The sequence below is a fragment of the Pipistrellus hanaki genome, assembly GCF_964339955.1.
Source record: "Pipistrellus hanaki genome assembly, chromosome: 3".
Taxonomy (NCBI): Eukaryota; Metazoa; Chordata; class Mammalia; order Chiroptera; family Vespertilionidae; genus Pipistrellus; species Pipistrellus hanaki.
This window is the reverse complement of record NC_140505.1, coordinates 148,673,955-148,686,457: the sequence shown is the minus strand read 5'-3', so window position 1 is coordinate 148,686,457 and position 12,503 is coordinate 148,673,955. Positions and strand designations below refer to the sequence as shown.

At 38.4% G+C, this 12,503-nt stretch overlaps 1 protein-coding gene across 3 annotated transcripts in view; it reads right to left on the bottom strand.

Moving 5' to 3' along the window:
• ADAMTS20 (ADAM metallopeptidase with thrombospondin type 1 motif 20) overlaps positions 1-12,503 on the bottom strand; it is a 163,782-nt gene that overhangs the window by 113,550 nt on the left and 37,729 nt on the right. For all 3 annotated transcript variants that reach the window (XR_014794408.1, XM_084876628.1, XM_084876629.1), the window contains exon 4: positions 4,904-5,157. Coding sequence is in view for 2 of the 3 variants with exons in the window: in XM_084876628.1 (XP_084732754.1) it covers positions 4,904-5,157 (254 nt within the window). In the remaining variant the exon portion in view is untranslated. The remainder of the gene's footprint in view (positions 1-4,903; positions 5,158-12,503) is intronic.

Genomic DNA, 12,503 nt, shown 5'->3' with positions numbered 1-12,503 from the left:
TTAACATGTTTCAAAACCTGCTGTGTTTACAAAATCTAGTATTTTCCTTCAGTATCACTACCTCCTCACTAATTTTCTTAATGCTTATCATTTCCTTTAAACATTTAAAATGGCAAAGTTTACCCCACTGTGTTCCATATAATTGATACAATTTTCTACATATCAATTGAAATCTTCCATGTTAGAACCCTTCATAATGACCATGCCACACATACATTTAGATAATTATACACATAGATAATTACATATCTAGATAATTCAGATTCAGAAGTAAAAATAAAGTGTCATTGGGATAATTTTTTATGTATAGCTCTGTAGTCGTTTTAAAAATTAAATTCAATTAAGCAAAAAAGTATTATATAAATTCCAGAAAATGATTTTGAATCATCTCTTTTGTCTATTATAATGTCACAAGTGGCCTGATGAATGGATTTGTGCACAGTGAAAGGAAATTAATTAGAAGAAAGATTTGTGTGATAATTACATTACTGCAAACAATTACATGTCAAAATAGTATATATAATATCTATATATATATAAAAGCCTAAGCGACCAGCTAACTGGCCAGTAGCTATGATGCACAATGACCACAGGGGGAAGACACTCAAGGCACAGGCATGGGAACATGGAACAAACTGACAAATCTCAGAGGGAAATGGGGTTTGGGGGAGGATGGGAAGAGATTAACCAAATATCTTATATGCCTACTAGAGGCCCGGTGTCAGATTCATGCACCAGTAGGGTCCCTCAACCTGGCCTATGGAAATTGGGCCAAAACTGTCTGACATCCCTCGAGGGGTCCTGGATTGCAAGGGGCACAGGACAGGCCAAGGGACCCCACCAGTGCACAAATCCATACACCAGGCCTCTAGTAGCATTATAAAATTAAAACATGTGTGTGATTGGCACCAGCAAGAGTTAGTGCGAGTCAACATTTATTTTTAAACTAGTGGCCCAGTGCAAATTCATGCACATTGAAGTTAATTAGAAGAAATATTTTAATATCGCTATTCACCCTTTCTCTATAATAGAAGTGTCAACCAAATTCACAATAGACAATGACAGATCAAAACACATGTGGAATTGGTGCCAGAGAGAGCTTATCTGTATTGCGCATGCATGAGTCAACTTAGCCTTTTATATATATAGAATAAACTTGCTTAATTAGACCTGCTTTCTGATGTAGCTATACTTTTCCAGCCCAGTGAAGCAGCCCAACTTCTCTTTCAGATAATTGTCAACAACACAGCAGTAAATATCAACACAAAGCAGATTATTATTGCAGGGAGAACAAAGGGTAAAATATTTAACTGCAGCAGTATTTAACTATATTCTGCGCAGTGACAAAACCTGAAGTCATTTTCAAGGTCTACCATTTCTTACTTCTTTTCAGTAGAGTGAAGTTTCTAAGCTTTCTAAATCTCCCTTTTTTGGATAATAAAAAGAAAATAGGATTCCACCAACTCTCCTGTCTACCTATTCCAGGACTTCTGTGAGGATCAAATGAGATGAGGCACAGGAAAACACTTCACAGATATTTGGTTAAAGTGTGAAATGTTTGTACCTGGCTATAAAGAAGGTTGTGCTCCTGGGCTGAAGAAACTGCAAGGAGGCTAGTCCTTGCTAGAGAGAGGAAGCCAGACATTGCTACATGATGTCATTACCCAGCGCCCACAACCGCTGTTTCCCGCCTGGGCAGTGAGATGCATTTTTCACCATGGGGGTCTCGGTAGCGTCGGCTGCATTTTGGTGGGATCTTGATCTGGGGTGGTGGTGAGGCCTGTGTTCCACTTGGGGGAAGCCGAGTGTTGCTTTGTGGGTGCTGGGTCCGCAGTGCTGTTTATTGTTAAATGGCCTGTTGCTAGGGAGAGGAAGCCAGGCATTGCTATGTGATATCATTACCCAGAGCCCACAGCCACCATTTCCAGGTTGGACTTGGCTGTGGGCCGCATTTTGCACCATGGGATCTTGGCAACATCTGCTGCAATTTGGTGGGCAGTGGGTCTGTCTCCCACTTGGGGTAAGCCAAGTGTTGCTTTATTGTCACCAGGTCTGTGGTGCCATTTCTCTGTAAATGGCTAGTGAGCATCATGGCAGCTCCTCCACTGAGTGTCTGCCCCCAGTGGTCAGTGTGCATCATAGTGACTGGTCGGACAGTCAGATACTTAGCATATTAATTATATATATATATTGGGTCGGCAGCTAAGTAATTGCGGGTTTCACACATATATGGCTTCAGTTGAATTTTTAGTTTGCAGACGTAGTACAAATGTAAAACACATTTTGTTATTTGATAGTTGGCTATTCAGCTGTTAATCAGTAAAAAAAGTTTTTTGATCTGTTTTGTGGTTTTCGTTTGGCGTTCGTTGAAAAATGGAAAATCAAAAGGAACATTTTCGTCATATTTTGCTTTTTTATTTCCGCAAAGGGAAAACGCATCGCAAGCTCATAAAAAGTTATGTGCTGTTTATGGTGACGAAGCCTTAAAAGAACGGCAGTGTCAAAATTGGTTTGCCAAATTTCGTTCTGGTGATTTTTCACTCAAAGATGAAAAACGCTCTGGTCGTCCAGTTGAAGTTGATGACGCCCTAATCAAAGCAATAATCAATTCAGACTGTCACAGTACAACACGTGAGATTGCAGAGAAGCTTCATGTATCACATACATGCATTGAAAATCACTTAAAACAACTTAGCTATGTTCAAAAACTTGATACATGGGTTCCTCACGAACTGAAAGAATCACAGTTAACGCAACGCATTAGCAGCTGCAATTTGCTAAAGAAACGTAATGAAAATGATCCATTTTTAAAACGACTGATAACTGGCGATGAAAAATGGGTTGTTTACAACAATATCAAGCGGAAAAGATCGTGGAGCAGGCCAGGTGAACCAACTCAAACAACATCAAAAGCTGATATTCATCAAAAGAAGGTTTTGTTATCAGTTTGGTGGGATTACAAAGGAATTGTCTACTTTGAACTCTTACCACCCAACCGAACGATCAATTCTGATGTCTACATTGAACAACTAACGAAATTAAACAATGCAGTTGAAGAAAAGCGGCCCGAATTGACAAATCGAAAAGGTGTTGTATTCCATCATGACAATGCAAGGCCACACACATCTTTGGTCACTCGGCAAAAATTAATGGAGCTTGTTTGGGATGTTTTGCCACATCCACCATATAGTCCTGACCTTGCACCATCTGATCACTTTTTGTTTCGATCTTTACAAAACTCCTTGAATGGTAAAAATTTCAATAATGATGATGATGTCAAATCGTACCTGATTCAGTTTTTTGCTAATAAAAACCAGAAGTTTTTTGAACGTGGGATTATGATGCTGCCTGAAAGATGGCAAAAGGTCATTGATCAAAATGGGCAATACATTACAGAATAAAGTTATTTAGTTCCATGAAAAAATTGTCTTTGATTTTCTTTAAAAAATCCGCAATTACTTACTTGCCGACCCAATATATATATATATATATATATATATATATATATATATATATATATATATATATATATATATATATATATATATATATATATATATAGATTGCCAGTGCATGTCATATGTACCGCTGGACAGTTGGACAGTCAATGAATAAATTGCAATGTAGTTCACGTTGAATGTCAAGAAAAACAACCAAATTCATGATCAATAATAAGAGAATGAAACACACATGTGCAATTGGTGCCAGCGAGAGCTTTATATGTATTGTGCATGCAAGAGTCCACGTTTATTTTTAAATTGCCAATGTGCCTCCTATGTACCAGCCGGTCAGTTGTATGGTTGTATGGTCGGTCACTTAGCCTTTTATATATAGAGAGATGCATTGTGCAGGGGAAAGCATTATTTTAATTACCTATTCATTTCTTTTTTCAATAATTTTTTATTGAGTGCCCATTTTGTACCAAATAGTGTATTTAGGCAACATAGACCATCTATACTTAGCACTTATGAGAATTTAAGATAAAACATCATATGCAAGAAAAATAACTGGGTCTTATGATCTTTAAGTCAAAGTAAACTTATTTCTAGCAAAGAGAAATTGCCAATGGCCTACAAATGTGTTCTGGGCAAATCTTTTCAACCAGTGGGCCTAAATTTCCTGTATGTGAATAAAGGTATTTCCAGCTATGAGATATGTTCAAATAATCTGAATCTGAATAAATATGTGACCATATATGTCATCAACTTAACCAGAGCATGTAAAGGGTGATCACTCCAAAATAGCAGACCTAAACCCTAAAATGTCTTAAACAGTGGATGTGTGTGGATGTGTGTGTGTGTGTGTGTGTGTGTGTGTGTGTCTATGCACGTGTGTGTATGTACATATGTATGATAAAGAGTGATGCACTAACACAGAAATGGTATCTTCACTGGCATTAGAATTTGGGCACCACCGCAGCACAACAGAGATATTAACATTAGATAGGGGATTCTTATAGCTACCGTGGTCTCACATCTCAAAGTTGCTAAAGCAGCTCAATTAGTCATAGCCTACACTTTTAAAATATCATGTATTCTAATTTCTGATTTGGCCAATGGGTCAGTAGTAAAAATAACACACCCTCCCCTCTGTGCAAAAGTAGAGTAAAATTTTAAAAATTCAGATTTCAAGGGCAAAAGATCTTCCGTGTCACTAGGGGGCAGAAGCCATTCAAGTGATGAAGTAAATCAAGCATTTTCTATAAGTAGCTTCAGAGAATTCTATATGTTTTAGAAAGACATCCAATTAACAGAATGGGATACTTGCTATACAGCTAAACTAAATTTAACAAATTATTTTTGCCTTAAACCTAGATACAATTTGGGGAAAAATTTAAAAATCAAATGTGAGAAAATATTACATCAAACATTTTAGGAAACAGAAAAGACTTCAGTTTACTTACAATTGATATCAGAGTCAGTACATAGTGCTGCAAATTCGGCCCGTGATGATGAACCATTTTAGCGTCAGCTGTCACCATAACTTCCACGTATCTTGGATATGATAAAAACCGTTTTTTCCTGGAATGTAATTGGCTTTTTTCATTTTCCAGTGACACATTTTTTGAAGGGTGTCCAAAAATTATTTCTGTGTCAAGACCTTCATTCATGTTGCTGTAGTTATGAAAAGGTAAAGTGGTTTTCTTTATTTGACTTTCTGGAGGGAAAAAGAATATGATGTGCAGTCATTAAGTGATGGGACTAAAATATGGAGCAAAATAAAATAGTCAAAAATATGTAATACTTATACATCTGCTTCCAATGTGAAACAATAAAAGGACATAACTTACTATTTAAAACAATGTTCTACAGCATTATCATGAGCATTATTACTCACAGTAAAAAATGTTCATATTTTCATAGATTGCACTATCAAAACTGTGATTATAAGTTTTAGTCTTACTAAAACTTATCTAAAGCTATGAGTATTCAAAAATATTTTGAAAACATTATGCTAAGTGAAATAACTCAGTCCAAAAAGAGCTAAGAACTATATGATTTCACTCATATGTGGAATATTTGTGAACACAAATGAGGCACAGGCAAGCCTCAATGGCAGCTGCCCAATTGCCCAGGGCTGGCCTGAGGTGTAGGCAAGCCTCAGATGGCAGCTGCCCAGCCACCCATGGCCGCTTGAGGCTCAGCTAACCAGGGCTGGTCGAAGCTTGCGCTGCCTGCAGTAGCGCAGCAGAGGTGTGATGGGGTGTCACCTTCCCCTAATAGCGAGGTTGCCTCCCACCCCTGAGGGCTCCTGGACTATGAGAGGGGGTAGGGTGGGATGAGGGACCCCCAATCCAGTGCATAAATTTTCATGCACTGGGCTTCTAGTACATTTATAACATTCTATATAATGAGCAAAAAAGTTAAGGAAGCACACACCTCAAAGTTTTTTGGCTGTATTAAACAGGTGTAACTGAAGAGGTGGATAGTAAAACTATCAAACTATTGCCCTGGCCAGTGTGGCTCAGTTGGTTGAAACACTGTCTCATGCACTGAAGGGTGTTGGTTTCAATTCCCAGTCAGATACACAGGTTACAGATTCAGTTCCCAGAGATCCAGTTTTTTTCTCTCTCTCTCTTTCTCTTTTCCATTCTCACATCCTCTCTCTCTAGAACCAACAAAAAACATATCCTAGAGTGAGGACTTAAAAAAAAAACAACTATCAAAATCTTTTTCAGTGACCTTTAAATCATTGCAATGAACTTGTTTTATTACTGTAATTTTTAATTAAAATATTTTTAAAACAGCATCTATAACTATTTTATAAGCTAAACATTTCATTTCATTACCTTTTTTGACTTAAGTGGAGTAACAAATACTCAAGTGACCTTTCCAAATACCCTAAATAAATGTGCATATTCAAAGCTCATTTGCCAATTCAATTACATCATCTTATGCAATGGTTGTCTATTTATGTTCCATCAAGTCAAATGCTAAAAAGATTTCTTGTCTTTTATTAATAACAACTGTCAAATAAACCAAAACTAATTTAGACCAAAATAAATCATGAACATCATACAACAACAATAAACAGTGACTATAATCCTCATCATAGCATACTGTATTCTGAAATGTAAGGATTTTGTTAAAAGTTAATAATCCATAAGAATATAAACTACTAAAAATTGTTAAACAATAATGTAATTAGAAACATGTAATTCTACTTGAATTTCCCACATCTTAGGGGGGGGAAATGCTGTAATACATGTCATTCAATAGAATTTAAAAATACCTCTGCGTTTATTTAAGAAAAAAATAAATTGGACATTCCGATCAACTTAGTTTTGGGAATTTGTGCTCCTCGACATATGCTGTTCAAAAGTGATTTACTCAATGCACCATTAAGTTCAGTCGACAATTCTTCCTTAGCAAGACTTTCTTGATAATGAGGGCAGTATGTTGATTTACATTCTGGCATGATCTCCTTGTCTCATTGCCGATGGGCTCTTGGATGAGCACGCGTCTAGCATACCATACCATTAACATGAAACAGCTACCAGCCACTCTCCTAGACCGAGAATCTGATTGGCATGCTTGAACAAATTTCTTTAAGCTACAATAGAATCCTGTGCCAACTTTGAGAATTACAATGCATGAAATGAGGCTCTTAATTATATTCTGTCACAGAGTGGTACTCGAAACTTGGCTTTAATTCTCTATCAGTGGCCTGTAACTGAGCTAGAATTGACATTAGAACTGAACATGATATAAATCTAACTATCTCTGCACTTATGGCTTAAGAATTTAATGACAATATGAATACCTAACATAACTGGTTACTTATTTTAGATGTAGGTAACTATTACACAGTTTTCTCCTGCATCCCTTCATTCATTTCTCACCATCATGGTAAGAAATTATCATTAACATACCTACTTTATAGATGGGAGAAAATATAAAAATGGAATCCCTGCTTTGTGGAGAAAAAATGTTATAGAATACTAGAGGCCTGGTGCACGAAATTCTTGCATGGGGGCGGGGGAGGAGGTTGTCCCTCAGCTCAACCTGCACCCTCTCCAATCTGGGAACCCTCAAGGGATGTCTGACTGCCCATTGGGATCAGATCTAAACAGGCAGTCGGACATCCCTCTCACAATCCAGGACTGCTGGCTCCCAATTGCTCGCCTGCCTGACTTCCTGATTGCCTCTAAACACTTATGCCTGCCAGTGTGATCACCCCCTAACCATTCCCATGCCAGCCTGATTGATGTCTAACTGCTTCCCTGCCAGCCCGTTTGCCCCCAACTTCCCTCCTCTGCCAGCTTGGTCACCCATAACTGCCCTCCCCTACAGGGTTGATCGCCTTCAACTGCCCTCCCTTGCAGGCCTGTCCCTTCCCAACTACCCTCTCTTGCTGGCCATCTTGTGTTCACATAGGGGCAGGATTTTTGACCACATGGGGGCAGCCATATTGTGTGTTGGAGTGATAGTCAATCTGCATATTACTCTTTTGTTTGATAGGATAGAGGCCTGGTGCACGGGTGGAGACCAACTGGTTTGCCCTGAAGGGTGTCCGGATCAGGGTGGGGGTTCCCTTGGGGCATGGGCATGGGGCGGCCTGGGCGAGGGGCCTATGGTGGTTTGCAGGCTGGCCATGCCCCAGTGACCCAAGAGGAGGCCCTGGTATCTGGGATATATTTACTTTCTACAATTGAAACTTTGTAGCCTGGAGTGGAGCCAAGGTTCCCGCTCGCTCAGTGGTGGCAGCCATTTCTGTTTGGATTTGTTTACCTTCTACAACTGAAACTTTGTAGCCTTGAGTGGTGGCTTAGGCCTGCTAGGGCAGGTGGAAAGATTGGCTCCCTCTGTTGCCAGGGAAATGCCTCCCTCCTGCTCTCTGTGGCTGCAGCTATCTTTGTTAGGTTTATTTGCATACTCGCTCTGATTGGCTGGTGGGCATGGCTTGTGCGTATGGCTTGTGGAGCAGAGTGGTAGTTAATTTGCATATTACTCTTTTATTAGGCAGGATAATTAGAAACCCATAATTCCACTTGAAAATCCTACTAGCACCTTATACTCAAAATTGACAAAACTCAATCTATCATCCTTCTTCTATTCCCAGTTTCCCTATTTCTACAACAATGAGCAATAATCTCATAATATCCATAATTCATACTAAACTGTATATTACCATGGGGTCCTTCTTTACTCTTTGTATATGGTCACCAAATTTTTTCCATTTCTCCTTCAAAACATCCCTAGTATTATACCTGTTGTCAACAATGCCCTTGCCTCTAAATTCATTCAGGTCTTTTTCACCTAAATTTAATAATTTTTAAATTATTAGAATCATAAGTGCAAAATCAGATACAAAGTCTCCCAAATAGTCTTGCCATCTTCAGTCTCTCTTTTTTTTTTTTTTCATTTAAAAAAAATATATTGATTTTTTACAGAGAGGAAGGGAGAAAGATAGTTAGAAACATCAATGAGAGAAAAACACCTATCAGCTGCCTCCTGCACACACCCTACTGGCAACCAAGGTACATGCCATTGACCGGAATCCAACCTGGACCTTTCAGTCTGCAGGGTGACGCTCTATCCACTGAGCCAAACCTATTATATTTTGGCACCATCTTCAGTCTCTTATCCCTCCTGTTCATCCTCTGTTTACGTCCAGAAAAGATTAATTTTTAAGAATATATCTTTTATCTCACCTTCATTTCCATGGATTCTCATTGCCCATAAGATGAAGTTCAAACCTCTGACCACCATCAGCTACCCACTAAACATGCTCATCATCACCACTATCATTAAGCCATAAACCTTCTATAGACTGAGAGCACTGTAGGACAATGTGTTCTACCCTAGTAAGTGCTCAATAAATGTTCATGAAAAAGGAGCAAAAGGATTAAGAGGAAGAAAGAAAGAATGATGAAAGTTGGGAGATGAAAAAAAGGAAGAGAGAGAGGGAGACTGAAGAAAGGAATACACCGAGGAACAAGGCAAAGGAAGGTTTATCAGACCAGAACTTCAAGTAAGTGTAATACTAATTGCAATGTACAACCACAGCAACCCAAAGATGAAGAGGTTGCCTTGGATTTTCCTGATATGAAATATAAAATTCACTTTGGTCTCTGTACAGAAGCCAGAATTGATACTAATAATTTGTATTTCACCATATGAGAAAACAGATTTTATACCTGTTCAATATATTATAGCATGTAACCACCCATTTTAAACATGAGGGCATTAAATCAAATGAACCATATTTTAGACCTGGAGTGGGGATCTTTTTCTCTGCCCAGGGCCACTGGATATTTATTAACATCATTTGCAGGCCATACAAAATTATCAACTTAAAAATGTGCCCACTATATTTGGTCAGATATTTAATTATCTCACCGTTATTGCCTTGGCCATGCTAGACCAAATGATTTTTTGGGCCTTATATGGCCTATGGACCGGATATTCCACACCCCTGTTCTAGACTGTCAACATTTCAAACCACTTGTTAAATGCTTAACAAGACTCCCAACTCAAAGAACTGGCTGTGCTTTTAAATAAAGAACAATCATATCAGATATACTGCGAAACCTAACTTATGTTTTCCTATGATTTAAACTGTTTTCTGTATTTATTATATGCTCTATATTGCCACATTGAATTTTGTTACTAATACTACTAATTGCCAATAGCAAACACAGTACATAATGAGTGCTTGCTATGTACCAAGTACTGGTACACTTCATTTAAATTATCTTCTTTACTAATAACAACTATATAAGGTTGATATTATTATTCTCATTTGTACACGAAGAAAATGAGGAACAGGAAGGTTAAATAAACTGTCCAATGGTCACTTAATAAAATATAATTTAAAACCTATTAAGTTTTTAAAACATTAGTATTCTATGGCAAAACTTCTGAAAACCTATAGTCCTCTATCGCTTGTCAATATTATTAGAAATCCCAACCACTCTTACAGAATTGTGGCACAGAGCTTATAAAATGCTTCATGTTAAAGACATTCACAAGTTAATAATTAGAACTGCACCTACTGCTACTAATTGTGCAGAAGATTGTGGACTTGCCCGTGGTCAGCTGCAACTTGAAACAACATAAAAGGATCATTACATCATTAGTCCTTATTGCATCCCTGAACCAGTCACTATTACAGTGCAGATTTTGAAACGGATGTGACACAGGTTACATGAAATTTCATCAGCCACCAACTAAGTGGCATAACAAAGAAATGAGTTCAGATTTCCTCAATATCAGTTATTACATCTGAATTCCACATTGCATGACTCTTCTAAAGGTCATATGTGGTAATACATGTAGAATGTGAAGAATTTAGTAAGTGGGATCATAATGGAAAATGATGCCTTCTTCAAAACTAAAAGAGGAACTAGTTACTCATATTCATGAAAATATGGGTCTAGTTCTTGCATTACAGAAATATAGAGCTGAGTCAAGATTTGGATATAAATCCATTTATTTTTCCCTTCACATTTTTTTCTATTTCTTTATTCCCCCTTTTAAAAAAATTAATTGGGATGACACTGGTTAAAAAATTATATGGGTTTCAGGTGCACAACTCCGCGACACATCATCTATACACTGTATTGTTTGTTCACCACCCCAAGTCAAGTCTCCATCCATCACTATTTTCCCCCATGCCCCCCCCCCGCCCCGAAATCACCACACTGTTGCCCATGGATATAAATACATTTAGCTCTACAATGCACAGACTTGAGAAAAATCTGCTACTGTTCGATCACTGTAATGGCTGTAAAAGAAAAAGAAAAGAAAAAAAGGAGGGCACTGGAAACCTCCCAAATTACTCCCATTATTCCCACATCCAGTAAGAAATTCTAGTTCCTTTTGCAAAGTGTGCTAAAAGGGCAAAGAGCACACTGGTCAAGTATTACAGAGTAAATACCCTTTCTTCCACATTCTCAAGAATCCAACCCATGGGGATTGCTCTAAAGATGTAAGATAGATTTGCCTAATAAGCTGAATCAAGGATTCTTGCTCAGATCATGAGTTGAAAATAAGCACACATTCATTAATAAATTCAAAACTGTTAACATTTTTTTAGGTGAGAAGAAATATTCACTAGCTGTCTCTTCACAGCTTTTGGCTTCCCAAGCTCTACACTGGAAGAGTATAGAAGCGGAACTGTGTATCCCTTTGCACTTTGCAAAAGTGCTTTCCACATCTTCAAATCCTATCCTTTGTCAGAAAATTTAAGCAAAATGAGACTAAGACAAACTAGCCAAGTAATAAAAGTTAGGTAACTTTAGATGGACAACTGTACATATAACAATGTGATACTCCAAACTCCCACTCTAGTACTTCTTGAAAAGATGTTTGATAATCTTATAAGGTAAATTCATTCTTTAAAGAAAAATCAGTTATTCAGAATTCATGCTTAGCACATCTAGAAAACTTATTTTGCAAGTGTGTGTGGCTGCTGAAGTTAGAATATACAGCATAATGTTATTAAAACCGACAACAGTTCCAGACTCTACCTACCTATCTTATCTTGTTACTAGAGGCCAGGTGCATGGATACTTGCACTGGTGGGGTCCCTCAGCCTGGCCTGCGCCCTCTCACAATCCGGGGCCCCTCAGGTCAGACTGCCAGTTTCAGCCCAATCCTAGCCTGCAGGAATCCAGCCGAAACTGGCAGTCCGACATCCACCAAGGGATGTAGTAGTGCATGAAGCAGCAGGCAACCAGGGAGGAGCCCAAGCCAGGCACTGTGCTGCTCCCACTCATCCTGGCCCCACTGCGCTCACCAGCTGTGATACCAGTGTCTGGCACGCATCAGTCAGCTGAGCGGCACTCTCTCTGTGAGAGCACACTGACCGCCTGGGGTAAGCTCCTGCATTGAGCACCTGCCCCCTAGTGATCAGTGCACATCATAGTGACTGGTCAAATGGTCAACTGGTCGAACGATTGATCGGTCGCTTAGGGTTATATATATATATATATATATATATATATATATATATATATATATATATATATATAGACCAGAGGCCTGGTGGCTGAAAAT